This window comes from Pholis gunnellus (genome assembly GCF_910591455.1).
Source record: "Pholis gunnellus genome assembly, chromosome: 2".
Classification (NCBI taxonomy): Eukaryota; Metazoa; Chordata; class Actinopteri; order Perciformes; family Pholidae; genus Pholis; species Pholis gunnellus.
In genome coordinates this window covers 8,018,414-8,033,242 of record NC_136536.1, presented here as the reverse complement: position 1 = coordinate 8,033,242, position 14,829 = coordinate 8,018,414, and the positions used below count along the sequence as shown (strand labels likewise).

The 14,829-nt window shown below is 43.7% G+C and overlaps 2 protein-coding genes across 3 annotated transcripts; one reads left to right on the top strand and one right to left on the bottom strand.

Annotated features, from left to right (window-relative positions):
• The first annotated feature begins 2,132 nt into the window (after positions 1-2,132).
• zbtb39 (zinc finger and BTB domain containing 39) lies at positions 2,133-10,536 on the top strand. Of its 2 annotated transcripts, none has more exons than XM_079179433.1 (4): positions 2,133-2,231; positions 6,085-7,392; positions 7,477-7,836; positions 8,523-10,536. In XM_079179433.1, exons 2-4 carry the CDS (start codon positions 6,118-6,120, stop codon positions 9,483-9,485), a joined length of 2,598 nt encoding a protein of 865 aa, XP_079035559.1. In that variant the 5' UTR covers positions 2,133-2,231; positions 6,085-6,117; the 3' UTR covers positions 9,486-10,536. The 2 variants fall into 2 exon arrangements, with proteins under 2 accessions (XP_079035559.1, XP_079035558.1); XM_079179432.1 differs by lacking the exon at positions 2,133-2,231 and adding an exon at positions 4,581-4,706.
• Positions 10,537-11,835: 1,299 nt separating this feature from the next.
• ackr5 (atypical chemokine receptor 5) lies at positions 11,836-14,701 on the bottom strand. The gene is made up of 2 exons (XM_079169238.1): positions 14,626-14,701; positions 11,836-13,430 (listed from the first exon to the last, which is right to left on the bottom strand). The coding sequence occupies exon 2, from the start codon at positions 13,425-13,427 to the stop codon at positions 12,330-12,332; it is 1,098 nt and encodes a 365-aa protein (XP_079025364.1). The 5' UTR covers positions 13,428-13,430; positions 14,626-14,701; the 3' UTR covers positions 11,836-12,329.
• Between the last annotated feature and the right edge of the window lie 128 nt (positions 14,702-14,829).

The following is a 14,829-nucleotide window of genomic DNA, read 5'->3' as shown; positions in this document are numbered from 1 at the left end:
ATGTGCATGTGAGGCCAGCACTAAAGAAAGTAAAGGGACCATTAGCTCCGCGTATCAAATGCATGTGAGGCCAACACTGAAGAAAGCAGAAACCATCAGTCACGGTGGACGGTGGAGAAACCCAAGAGAAGATAAACAACGGTGTATATAGCAGAGAGTAATAGATAGGGGTAGAAACAGTAGCAGGGAACTTACAACTAAGCTAAGGAAAATCAGTTGCTCCATGGACCAGCTCGGTTTACATGTACTCTGTTTGATTTTGCAGTAAACTAATATCATATTGAACTCCACTGAATCGGTGTGTTGATTGAAACCAGTGTGGTAGGGGACCTGAAAACATCTTGGGTCTCATCTATAAAACAGTGCGTAGGATCCTCACTAAATGTTTGCTTACGCACAAATGAGGAAATCAACGTACCCAAACCATGCATGTGTCTGCCTGTGTGCAATTTCCTTTAGTAAACCCCAAATCAACTTGGAAAAGTGCGCATGTGGATCAGCCTGATATAACCCTCTACACACCCACATACAACTATAAATGGTCATGCAAAGCATGAATGTTGAAGAATAGAAATGAGCCTGAGCATGAGGTTCTTAACTGTGAATCACGGCAACTATACCGAGAGGAAGAACAAGAAAAGGAATTTTTCTGACACAGAAATCGAGGCGCTTGTGGGTGAGTTTGTCCCTGAACACCCTAATTATTCTAGTCACGTAGTCCTCTAACAAAGCTCGTCCATCATGCAGCATTGCAATTGTCACCGCAATATGTATGTTTACAGCAATCAGACTGATTGCTTCCAAAATGATTGCGACAATCAGTGTATCCGTCACCATGGGATATTATTAGAAACACATTTTATTTATCTATTTCAGATTTGTTGTGGTGAGCTTGGCCTGCATCATGATAAGGATCTCATAATGAGGATATGGAGTGTAGCGATTGAGCGGCCACTGGCTTTAACTCCAGACTTTGCTAACTTTGCACTCTGATACTTGCACTGGATAGTTGTTTGCAGCTTGTCTGTATACAGTATATCTGTCCCTACAGAATAAACCATGAATTAAGAAATAAAGTTGTGTTCACTGCAGTGATTTTACACACAAATATAAAAATCTAAAATGTTACAACTACGATATTATTGAAAGCTATTGACTTCTATAAGTATTTGATGCTATTTGATGTTATCTTGTTATCTCAACAACCAATGATAATGATTTAATATGCATGGTGCGCTCCACAGTTGACCACTAGTGTCAGTAGTCCTCTCCATATGCACAGCTGGGTGCAGACAGCGCTGATGAAATATTGAGTGGGGTTTGATTTGAATTCATTTATTTTTTGTTAAAAATGAAAGGTGCTTATGGAAGAGTTATGGCTCACTAGCACACGCAGAAATAACAATGCTGGTTTGAAGGTTTATGGTATGAATGTTTATAAAGCTGAAGTAACGTGTAAGAACACAATTACAAAACAATTAAATAATTATGAGTCAGTGTTTATATGATGAATAATATGAAATTCACACTTCAAACATCAATACATTTACATAGAGTTTTTTTTTACCATTAATATATTAGTAGACTACTTTTTCTACTCATGGCAGAAGTACTCAGATCTTTTGAATCCGAGTGGCCCGGGTCCTGAAGATTTGAATTCTTAACTTAATTGACATTTTCACTTAAATAAAAATATAGAAGCCTTATCAGCAAAATGCGCTTTACACATTCAAGTACCATGATGCAGAATGGGTCCTTTATTATACGGTAGAATATTATATTATTATGTTTTTATCAGCCAATTTTTTATACTTTCTATACTATACTATGCAGGTTCAAAGTTATATTGTTTACGTTTCTCACAAATAAATTGAAGAGCCTATTCAACATCTCCCTCTTAAATGTAGTGTAGAAGTAGAAGTACAAAGTCATAATAATGGAAATACTTAAATAAAGTACAAGTATATAAAATTGTACTTCCTCACAGTACTTAAGTACTAGTCACTTCCCTCCACTGTCGTTGATTCACTCCATCCTGTCTAAACTTGAACCCCTTCCCCTGCAGTACCTCATCCAGACTGTAGGGAGCGCCTGCGATGATCTTTTGTTGACATACGTCACAAACATGCGACGGACGATCAGAGGGGTTGTAAATTATATCCGTGGACGACCACCAGAATCCCTTTAAAAACATAGTGAAAAGAGAGGAGTCTTCGACACCTTTTAAATGGGTAAGTCACAAAGATACCAACGAGACGGCTACATTTAAAAGAGGGGGATTTTTTGTCATGAATGAATTGTAAAGATCTGTCTGATTTAGCGTTTAGTGAACAGAGTTGCTGTAATGAGTGTAAGAAGGTGGCTACGCTCCGTTAGCTTCTTGTTGGAATGAACAGTCTCTCAAATATAAACTCAAGAGTTTAAACACGTAAAAACAAATGGATACCACACAACGGTTACTTTAAACATCTGTTTGTGTTGGTAGGAGGAAGGTTAGATTACCAGCTTATTTCTGTCCTTCTGAAGATCGTTATTCTTTTCTTTGACTTCAATAATTAATAAGTGTTCTTGTTATGCACGGGTTTGATGGGTAATATATGTTAAATGATGATATTTATTAGTTTGATCATAGTAGGTTCAGTCGAAGCCTGTTTCCTTTGTGTTTGTATTCATTGAATTATGTCTATTGTTATTGTTTGATTTGCAGTGGACGTGATTTACGTGTTATTGGTGTATTGTGATGAGTAGTGTGAGGGAGCATTTCTGCATTGTCACCATGTAAACCGTGTGTACCCCAGAGACAAAAGCTGCTGATGGGGATCTTAATAAACAAACAAAGTATTTAAAGTAACAAAGGTCTTAAATACAAATTGGGTGAAAATTCCCCCGGCTGACTGCGTCTGGAAGTCTGTCTGATTATTTCACTGCAATCATTTAATATTTGAAGACAGTCAGAAACCAAAGAGACAAATATCCAGTGATCTACATATTTCTTTGTTGTTTTGCAGAATACTTTTACCTCTACTCATATGGATTTGCAATCAAATGTAGGCCGACTTCTACCCACTTATTGGCTACACATGTCTCGCTACTTTTACTGTTGCATTTAAGTTATGAATATTATTTATATTCAGCTGAGCTCACACATGACAGCGAGAACCAGCCAACATGTTGTCTGAAAACTGGAGTAAACTTTGGGTTTATCAGTCACTTTAGTAATACGGTGATTTAAGGCCAAATGTAATAATTCTGTTGTTAGTGTTTGTGTAGCAGCTTCCAACAACATTTCAAAGTGCTGTATCGTTACATAAGTAACGTTACAATCATACGTTTTCTGGGACAGTAAGTGTTTTATAATCCATTTATTGACACTCAGGAAGCCGGTGCAAAGCTCTGAGACCTGAGTGATGTGATGCACTTTCTTCATCTCAGTGATGACTTTGTTTAAGCCTCGCTGAGGCCTTTTCAACTGTTTTCAGGTGATTCTGGCTGGTTGTGTGGTTGATTTCTGACTTGGTTGGTGATCTTTTACGTTATTGATTGGAGCTGAGTAACTGTTCCTGATATTCAACATCTAAAAATGTTGTTTGTTTTTCATGCACTGATGAATTTTGAGATTTTGAGCTGTTTTGCTTCCATAACGTTCTTCAGACGAGTGGAAAGAAAACATCCAAAATACACATTCATGTGTTCATTTTACTACAGAACTGCAAAGATAAAGATAAAGATAAAGCCAACATTTGCATATTCAAACACAACATTTCTGAAAACTTGTAAAACCAAATATAATTGCCTTAATGTAAGTAATCAACTGGGGGAATTTCCTGGTGATATGTATTATTATTATTATTATTATTATTATTATTATTATTATTATTATTATTATTATTATTATTATTATTATTATTATTTATTACCCCTATTCACCTGAAAATGTCTGGCATTGAGTTCAGGCATTACATTTGCTCTGGAGCAGAATAATTGAGATATTTAATGTATTTCTTCATATTTTATGTTTACATCCACCTTATGACCATTTCCGCAGCGTCCATTACCTATGTGCTTGCTCGTTAGGTGGCGGTAGCACACCTTGTGTGACTGTGATCCGCATTTTAACCCAGACGAAGTACGTGTTTACCCGGCCTCACATTTGATGGCTGCGGCGGGGGAAACGGGACCGAACGTGGGACCGGGAGGAGCATGACGCTGCGAGCCGGTAAAGCAGCACAGGCTCCGGCACCGGCACCGGTAAATAAATGCACATTCAGCGGGACGTGGCTGGAGGCAGAGACCGATTCACGCGACCAGCTGAGACTGTGCAGCGATTGGTTCTGCACGAGGGGTGAACTTTGTCATAAAATATTCAAACTGGGGACAATGGGTCGTAAAATACTGGAATGTGCGCTTTGCTAGCGGTCGGTCGCTGCTGCTGCTGCTGGTTTTGTACTAAATAGAGATGAAATGTCCACTCTCTGTCAAAGACACCTCGTACTTCTTAAGACAATTCAACTGTGTAGAAACCCTCTTGGATCAGCTCCGTCTCAAAACCTGGTGTTTGGAAAGGTGGAGGAGGGATGCAGAGCTCGTGATAAGTTGAAAATCCACAAACATCTGAGTGTAATGCAACATACACTTTAATGCTGCAGTGATATTAATGCAAAAAACATCATGTATGACAGTAAAACAGTGACGGGGAACAATGCACAGTGAGTACTACTGGTATAGTTTGATGGTAATACTTGCATACTTATGCTTAAGTAAGGTTTTGAATGTTTGTTTTTACTTCCTGATTTTTAGGATCTGAATACTTCTGAACAATTCTTGTTTTAATGTGCCCTTATTTGTTTCTTTACCACATTTTACTGTACATTTTCATATTTTCTATTCTAAATTCTCTATTTTATTTTCTATTTTTAATGATGTCATACTATTGCACTGTGTTTCACTGTTGCACAAGCCACATTCCTTGTGTGTGTAACTGTAATGGTAAAATATGTATTAAGTATAATAATGGTAAAATATATTTTAGTATCTTGGGATGTTTTGAAAGATGTTGTTCTACTGATGGGAAAGTACAGAGACACAGGAAAAGATCACTGCAGTCCTACAGAGGCATTTAATTAGTTCATGAAACCAATGTCCTATCTTCCAAGGTTGTTCATATGCACACACGAGAAGAAACATTGTTTCTGACCTCTGTATGAGACTGACTCCCAGTTGAACGCACCTGGAAGACGCAAAACAATGAGCAGAACAAATCAACCTTTGTCCAAAAACCTATACTCCCTTTTCCTTTCCTATGAGGTAACTAAAGGCGTGACTTCTTGTATGCATAAAATATGAAGTGCCTTGTACTTCGTTGACAGTGTTTGCACAGTTCACTGAGATACGTGTCTGTGTGTTCGCTCTCCTGCTTGCAAGCATTAAATTGACTCTTACTACTTTGAGCATTCATCAGACTCTGTTTATTTAATCAACTCTTATCCCGCATCTACATAGAAATATTCCACAACATAACGTACTTGGTAATAAACAGTTTCTGATTCTCATTCTAATCAACTCTGCAAAACTTTATTCTTTTCATGCTCTCTGTCACAATTACCGTAGGCCTGGACTCATTGTTATTATCTGAGAATAAGAATGCTTTTTATTGCCTAGTATTTTATTTTTATACAAGGGATTGGTCTTTGTGTGTACTTTGCCCACTCAAAGCAAAACATCCAGTCTAATATAAATGGTTAACATAACTTTGTACGGTTGAGTGCTCTACCAAGGCTCTCTGCTCTTTTATAGAAAGAATTGAGATAGTCTTGCGTTCACATTTTTGTTGTTGTAGCCCTCTTTATTTTTTGTTAATGAGAAAGCAGTTGTGTTCATTAATGTGCACTGATTAATTCAGTTATTCAAACTCAATAATGGTGTATATACTGTAGTGTAGTTTGTTGATTTCTTCTGCCGCAGTAATGGTATTATTTTTTCTTCTTAGCGGTTTTAAAAAACGTCTTCAGTCATTCAACTTGTGCTATAAAATGTGCAGAGGCCCTGCTGTCAGTCTGTTCTGACTCCTCTTCTCTGCTCCTGCAGTTGGATAGTAGCACACCAGGAGCTGCAGCAGGGATGAGGATCCAGCTGCAGGGTCCCGGCCACGCTGCCAGCCTGCTCGCTCAGCTCAACGGCTGCCGCCAGTCGCGCCAATACTGTGATGTGTTCCTGCAAGTCGGCAACCGCACGTTCGCGGCGCACCGAGCGGTGCTGGCCTGCTCCGGGACGTACTTCCGTAACCTGTTTGCCCGGGCGCCGTCCTCGTCCTCGGCTGCCTTCTCCTTGGAGTTCATCTCCCCGGCCAACTTTGAGAAGCTGCTGACCTTCGTCTACACGGGGGAGATCTTGACTGATCTCATAGATGTCGGGGTGCTGTACGAGCTGGCCGAGAGGCTGGGCGTCAGTGAGCTGGTGAGGGCCTGCCACGCCACCTTCCCCGACCTGCAGGCTTCTGCGTCTGCAAGCTGTAAACCGGGTAGTCCCGGAGACCTCACCCTGAACTCTAGCATGGTTGCCGCTGCTGCGTCCACAGTGGCCGCCGTCAGTGCAGCTTCTGCGTCGTCCGTGTGCTCCTCTGTCGCCTCCTGCTCGTCTCTGTCTTCGTCTGCGGCCCCGACGCCTGCTGCCGCTCCCTCGCCGCTCTTCCAAACCAGGGCAGCCGGGGCCGGCCATGAAGCTCACACCGGGGCTCTGTCTCTGGACCTGAAGGAGGAAGACGTGCAGTCTCATATCGGCTACGGGCAGATGGCAGGAGATCAGCAACAACCAGGAGGACTCAGACTTTTGTCCGGCAGCCACTCCAGTCAGTGTGGCGGCGTGCTGCCTCCGGGGCCTGTTCTCCAGCTGAAGATCGAGCCAGGGCTGGAGGAAGAGGAAGGCGGCTGTGAGGACAGAGATGGACGACTGGTTTCCCAGTGCGCACGAAGTTCTCTGCCTCAGAGCAGCGACGCTGCACCGTCTGACCCCTGCTCCTTCCCCGACTCCTCGGCTCAGCTCGGAGCCGAGGCCTGCGCCCCGACGTCGTCCTCCGGAGAGCCTCTGGGCAGCCTGCAGGTGGTGTCAGTGGAGGGCGGCATGGTGGACGTCCAGAGGGACGGCAGGCTGGTGTTTGGAAAGGTGGAGGAGGGAGAGAATGAGGAGGAGGATGAGGAGGAGGAGGAGGAGGAGAGGGAGGCTCTGAAAGGAAACGGAGCCATGGAGGGAACCGAGGAGGAGCAGTGGAGACAGCTGGCAGGTGAGATCATCGAGCTGAGCGACGACGAGAACTTCATGGAGGAGGGAGATGAGGAGGAGGATGAAGACGAACTTGTGTATGTGGAGAACGGAGACGGAGGGAGCTCAAGCAGCCAGGTAATGTTTGAATTCATCAGCACTGAACTATTTCAGGTGACATAAGTCCACACAACAGAATGAATGCTTTTTCCCTCCCTCCAGGTGACGGGGAACATGCTGCCGTGTAAAGCCTGCGCAGTGCTTCTCCCGGCAGACCCGGATGCCATCCGACGACACGCCGAGACCCACCTGACGGAGCTGGGGCTCTGCAGAGTGTGCGGGGCCTCGTTCCCGGACTGCGAAGCCGGTGTCGCCCACTCTCTCTCCCACGTCGGCGTGCAGCTCTTCACCTGCGACATGTGTCACTTGCAGTTCTGCAGCCAAAACAAACTGCTGCGCCACCACCGCCACGCGGCCTCCAGCTACACGATACCACAGGTGGCGCTGACCAGCAGCAGCCAGAGCCTCGACCCAGAGCTGCAGTGTGCCGCCTGCGCCAAGACCCTCAGCAAGGACTTCCAGGTGAGTGGACATATAACGAAAACATAATTTCAGGTCAATTTTGTACATAATTATGTAATAATAATGATTAATCATTTTATAAAACACTATAAGAACAGAGTTACAAAGTGCTCTACACGGGAAAATCAAGATAAAACAAGTCAGAACAATACAAATTAAAGAAAAAAAAAAGAGTAAAATAAACAAACGGTTGGAGTATAAATGAGGGAATTCTTTATTATTAGTATTATTTAGTATTAATTGGGAGTTATTGTCAGTCTCGGCAGGTTTCAAGTCTTTGCAAGCTGATTTTAATATTGTAGTGAACTTAATTAAGATGAATGGCTGCCGTCAAAACATTGACAGCATGTGCTTCGTAAAATTGTTAGCAGTAATTTAAAGTATTTGGTGTAGAGCTGAGAGGATTATTCAATAGTAGATCGTTGGAAAGTTTGTTTGAAAGTATTTTTTCAAGCAAAAAAAAACCTAACTTCTCAATCGTGATGATGTTCTGCTTTTCTTTGTCTTAGCTAATTGTAGCTTTTCTTTTTTTGGACTGTTCAACTTGGTCTTTAGGAAGTTGTTACAGGCACTTTCACAATTCACCAACAGAGAAGTAAGACTGTAAGAATATGGAATTACAACCAGACTGCTGCACCGTCATGAGATCTCACGTTCACTCACACGTTTCTTTACCTCCTTCACAGACGGTCAAAGACCACCTGCTGAGCCACGTGTGTCCCCAGAGCCTGAGCTGTGGCGTGTGCCACCTCCCCCAGCTCTCCTTGTGCTCCCTGCTGTGGCACGCCCTCGCCCACCTCTCGCTGCCCGTCTTCACCTGCCCACACTGTGCCCGCTGCTTCGTGGAGCGCTCCATGCTGGACCGACATATGACCACGCACGCCGAGGAGGCGGCAGCCAAGGAGAGGGAGCAGTTTGCTGCGCTGAGGGCTTACAGAGTCGGGGGAGGCGGCGCGCCGGGAGTGGAGGAGTTGCATTGCTTCCTGTGCCCGCAGACTTTCCGCTCCGCCTCTGCCTTTCAGTACCACCTCAGCCTGCACACCACCGAGTCCCTGGTGAGTGTCGGAGGTGCCAGGGCCCAAGGCTGGCTGGGCAAACGTAAAGCGGACCAGACTCTGGAGTGCCTTCCGTCTTCCTCCTCTCAACGGGAGGTCGGCAGCCTCGTTAAAATGAGCAACATGGGTCTGGGGCTGGGAATGAGCTTCAGCGTACCAGATAAGTTCTTTCAAGGGGCGTTACACAGCCTGCCCACCGGGGTCCTGACCAACGGGAACTCGGGGCAGGACGGGGGAGTCGGGGCAGCAGGCGTCCGTGGCAAATGGTACCGGTGTCGCTACTGCGGTAAGTGCTTCGCCCACTCGGGGGAGTTCACCTACCACCTCCGCATCCACACCGGGGAGAAACCCTACCAGTGCAAAGTGTGTCTGCGCTTCTTCAGAGGGCGCTCCACCATGATCTGCCACCTGAAGACGCACGCCGGAGCCCTCATGTACCGCTGCACGGTCTGCGGCCTCTTCTTCTCCACGCTGAAAATGGTGTCGTCGCACATGGAGCTGCACACGGACCACCTGCCCCCGGACTTCAACATCGAGCAGACCTTCATGTACAATGACCACTCTAAAGAACCGCTGCCCAATGTGGACGCCTGACGCGTGTCGGCAGGGTAGTTTCCCCTCCTCGTCCCTTTTTACCTCTCTCTGACACTTCCACTGTGTCTGGTTGTCGTGGACCACGTACCGCATATAATAGAATAGGGCTGAAACTAATGGTTATTTTCTTTCTCGATTATTTTTTGGGGTGATTAACCGTTGTTAAATCAATTTTTAAAATGGTTTTCGCTCTACGTCTAAGGCGACGTCTTTTAAATCTTTTGTCTCATCAACAGTCCAAAACCCAAAGACATTCAGTTCATAAGGATATAAAAAAAAAAAGCATTTCAGAAGCTGCAAAAAGAGAATTCTGACGTTTTTGTTTGACAAACAGCAGATTACTTTTCCGTCGATCGATTGTTGGCCTCGGCTCTATAATAGACGTAGACTTGTAGAATGTAGTGGGCATATTATCTGTCGGATGCTGTTCGCTGAGTCAACCTCTTTGAACTAAGATAAAAAGAAGCCACTTGGTGGCAGTGTATCCTGTTCCGTGTCAGCGAGAGAAGGGAAGCTGGTGGCTTTGTTGACCGTCATGCAGCACTCTGCTTCATATTCATCTGCTCCCCCGAACAAGTCTGTGTCTTCGCCACTTGAATCTGAGGATTGATTTCCATGTCAGCGGTTGATGATTATTAAAGTAGCACCTCATTGTAGCATAGAAATTATTTTCCTATATTTGCAGTCACTATTTTCTCACTTTTTTAAGGTCTGAAAGTTTTTCACTCCAGAGATACGGGACCAGTCACATAAAAGATTGATTTAATTGGTCATTTAAACATAAAACGTGTTATTTGTTGTTATGAATGCTTTCAGATTCTGTCACATGCTGTATTCATTTGTTAAGAGCGTGTGGTCAGTTGTAGAAATTATTTAAGTGCCCATCACAAGTTTGTGTCTTACCTCATATTTATGATGGCTGTATAACTATTTATTATTTGTATGCCTCTATATGTTATCTGTTTCTAAAGCTGTATGAATGTTGGCTTTTTTTTAAAATATTGTTCATGAAAAGAATAAAATAAATGCCTCTCGGAAGACTGTTATCAACCCGAAACTATGTTTTTATCTGGTTTTTGATGAACGTTTAAATGAAATGAATAAATCCTTTATTGCACCAACAGGTTTTTGATTTGCACAAAGATCTTAAAAGAATATCAGAAGAACGGCAACAACCGTACATGACAGTAATGCTGGGCGGTATGGAGAAAATCTAATCCAAATAACTCAATATCAATACTGCAGCGTTGACTATTGGTGCTTTTACAAAATAGTTAAACTGAGATTTTTGATAAATAATCATCAGTGATGTGGATATAAAGGCTAAGTAAATAATGGGACAGTCTGATAAGTTAAGTAAATAACATCACTTTACTGTAATGCAGCATTTAAAACCAGGAAGTGCCAACACCATTTTATAATATCCAAAATCTAAGACGATATCAAGTCTCACGTCACAATATCGATAAATTGCTCATAAAAAGCATAATTTGGGAAATCTATAAAAGGACATTAGGTGCAAGTTCATAAGTCAACTTCAGAGCATTTGAATTGTGTGTGATGCCTCTTATAGTCTTTTATAGACGTGCTACACCTTCATATTTAGACTTTAGGGGGTGAGGTGAATCTGACTACTGGTCTGACATGTACGTTATACTGCACATTGGTTCCCTAGTTATCCTGCCACCATGTTTGACAACCCTGTTCAGTTTGCTCCCCAACACTGAATACAAATGGTCAATATACTCTGAATGAATCTTATGAAACAATGTCAGCACAGCTCGATGTCCACATTAAAGCTTACAATCAATGACAGCGCCCAGGTTCTTGTGCTCCTTTACACTTTCAATGGTTATGTCGTTCATAATTACAGGGGACAGGAAGGAGTTTCTCCTGAGATCAATAATCATTTCTTTGTGTTTAAAATCAATGAGTCGACTGAACACCAGTTGTGGAAGTGATTAATCTCAGCTCTTCACTGTCCTGAATCACAAAGTCCATCCATCATCAGAATTTCAGTGATGAACTTGCAGAAATCTGCGGCGCTTTGTGAACCTCCTGCTTCCAGTGGCTTGTGACCTTTGCCCTCTTTAAAGCCCGGTCTCTTCCTGCTATTGTGCCATCTGTGGACTGACACCCCCCTTTTCCCTTTTTCTGCCTTCTTATCATTTCAACAGTTGAGCATGACGCATTCCAGATGAGAAGGGACATAGCTACGTGCAAGGACAGCAAAAGCGTCTCGGTAGAATAAACACGTCCCCAAGTTTGTTTATTGCTCCACTCTGCATCAAAGAGAACAACGTTTTATTGCATTCAAACCCTATTACATCACATGTAGGAAACAGCAGCATCTAGGAACAGATAAATAAGCAGTAAGTGGCATGAATTATGATTTATCTGTTAATATTTGTAATGAAGTGAAACAGTTACATTTTTATATGGTTATGTTGTTATGATGATTGTTCTTATCTGGCACTGGACCGACAGCAGATTTGTTTACACACATTCCTGGTGTGGCACTATTCTCTCTATGTGCCATCAGATTATAAAATAAGTGGGCGTTGAGCAGCTTTGAGGGGAAAAAAAACAACACAAACCAAATATTTCCTGCCTTCCTCTGTTTAAAACTGCGATCAGATAAATGATTAACGAAAAAGGAAGTGGATTACGAGTGGAAGGTGTCTGTGAGTCTGTCAGTAGCGTTACAAATAGCACAATGAGTCTATGACCAGAGTGAGATGATACGATGTACAATCTATGCATCTGGTTTTCTGAAGCACAAAGACTGGATTCAGTTCTGACGTCTCACTTTTCTCATCTTGGCTTCTTTCTTCTTTATTTTTTTTATGATCCAATATCAGAGTGGCTGGTGCTGGCGTTACTTAACTTGGGTTGCGTCCCCGGGTCTAACCCGCCTCCGTTGGGAGCGTTGGGCCGGGTCCCTGCTCCCACCCAGTCCGCAGTTCCCTCTCTGGGTAAGTAGTCCACCACAGTGTTGATCAGGTTGCTGCGGAAGCTCTTGCTGAGGAAGTTGTAGAGGATGGGGTTGGCGACGCAGTGGAACAGAGACACGCCCTGCACCACGTTGAACGAGAAGTAGAGGAGTTCTACCGTGTTGCAGCTGAGGAGGAACGGGTCGATGTCATCTATGATCATCAGGAATAAGACCAGGTGGTAGGGCAGCCAGCACATGACGAACACCAGGGAGTACACGTGCACCAGCCACACGTCCCGCCGGCCCTGCACATCCGGCGCTGTTTTAACCGCACGAGCGAGCAGCACGTTACAGGTGACGATGACGGCAGCGGGGCCCAGGAACTGGAAGATCAGGCAAAGGAAGGCTACAGAGATGAACCATTCGGTGTGGTTGTGCTCAGGCATCATGTAACAGCCCGGCTCATCCCACTCCAGAAGATCCACGTGGACATTCTCCATCAGAGCGAGGAACAAGGAGAGCATCCACAGGCCTCCACAGAGCACCCAGCGGCGCCGGCCCACCACGGGGAAGAAGGCCGGAAACGAGGGTCTGGTCAGGGACAGATAGCGCTCCAGGGTCATGAAGGCCAGGAAGAAGGAGCTGCTGTAGAAGTTGACCAAATAGATGAGGCTGGTGACCTTGCAGAGGAAGCGTCCCCACACCCAAACCTTGTCCATGGTCACCTCCATCATGAAGAAAGGCAGGATAATGATGACCATCAGGTCCGACAGGCTCACGTTGATGATGCAGAAGAGAACCCCGTTGGCCGAGTGGCGTCGGCGCCAGTTGACCCAGACGACCAGCCCGTTCTCCAGCAGGCCCACCATGAAGATGAAAAGGTAGACCAGGAAGAGGGCGATGCGCCGATATTCTCCAGCAGCGCGCAGCTGGAGGGTGCACTCAAAGACATACCATGGTGTGCCATTGTAGTAGTCCAGAGAGTGGTTGTGCTCGTAGCCGCTCATGGTCTGGAGTGAAAAGCAGAGGAAAACAGTTTGATATCTGGAGTTGAGATTTACTTTTTGGGTTAATCTGATTATGTTTTCAGACGTTACATAACAGGAGGAGGAGGAGGAGGAGGAGGGTGGCAGACTTCCTCAGTTGAAATGTTTCTCAAATGATTTTGAGAGGTTAATACTTAAACCACAACAGATTAGTAGAAAACCATTTCACAACTAATAATGTATAAGGTGTAAATGTCTCACTTTGAGGGGCTGTGAGTGCATGTTTGGCTTTGTTTATGATTAAAGTTATACCTGCCGATTTATAGCACCTTTCAAAACAGGGTTACAAAGTGCTTCACAAATAATACAAAATAACAAGAAACACTTCAAACCAAAGTTGTGCAGAGAGATAGGGGCATAAAGAAACCACAGAGGTGGGGCTGGACAATGTAGCGCCTAAAAGGTGATGAGTGAAACCTTAAAATCCATCTTGATGTAAACTGGAAGCCAACACAGGGAGGTTTAAATGGTTGTCATGTGATGTCTCTCCTTTGATCCACTGAACAGTCTGGCTGCAGCATTTTGGATAACTAGAAGGCGTGAACATACTTTTTCAGCAGGTAAAGAGTGAATTATAAAAGTCAATTCTGGAGAAAAAAAATGCATGAATAACTTTCTCAAACTCAAAGAGTCGTAGAATTTATCTAATTTTTGGAACCATTTGAAGTTAACAAAAACAGGACGGGACTACTTTCTTGACATGATGACAGAAAGTTGAATTGGAAGGCGATAATTCGTAAATGTGTAAAGATTATCCCATTGATTCAGGATTTCTATAACAACTCTGTTGGACTTTTCTTTAACATACAAGTTCATCTTTCTTGTCAAAACATGGTGCCTACATTACCCACAATGCAACTCAACATTTGATATGCTAGTGGCAGCTAATGTAGCCGATGAGGAGCGGGGTACAGGGGTCTGGTAGACTCTTCATTCTAACCTCATTGACCCTGATTTAGATTTTTTACATTTTCAAACTTGGTCTTCAGACCCAACTGACACTGACTCAACTAGTGACACCACATGAGGCAATTTATCTGACAAAAGGTTTTTTAACTTTTTTTAACACATGTAAACAGACTTTAATGTGTAAGATCGGAGGAGTTCCTCTTTCAAAGAGAAATGAACGGTAAAAATACAGAATTGGTGATCACCGTACCTTGTTGCGATGATGAAGACTGGTGATGAAGAGGCCAGGTCCCTACTGAAGCCGCGCTGTCTTCTGGAGAGTTTTCTGTTTGAAGCCTGCAGACACCAGATGACTCGTTCCAGCTCTGATGTTGAGGGATTATCTCACGGTGAGGGTTTCTACCCTCCCATTTCTCATTAACACACACACACACACACACACACACATGCACAA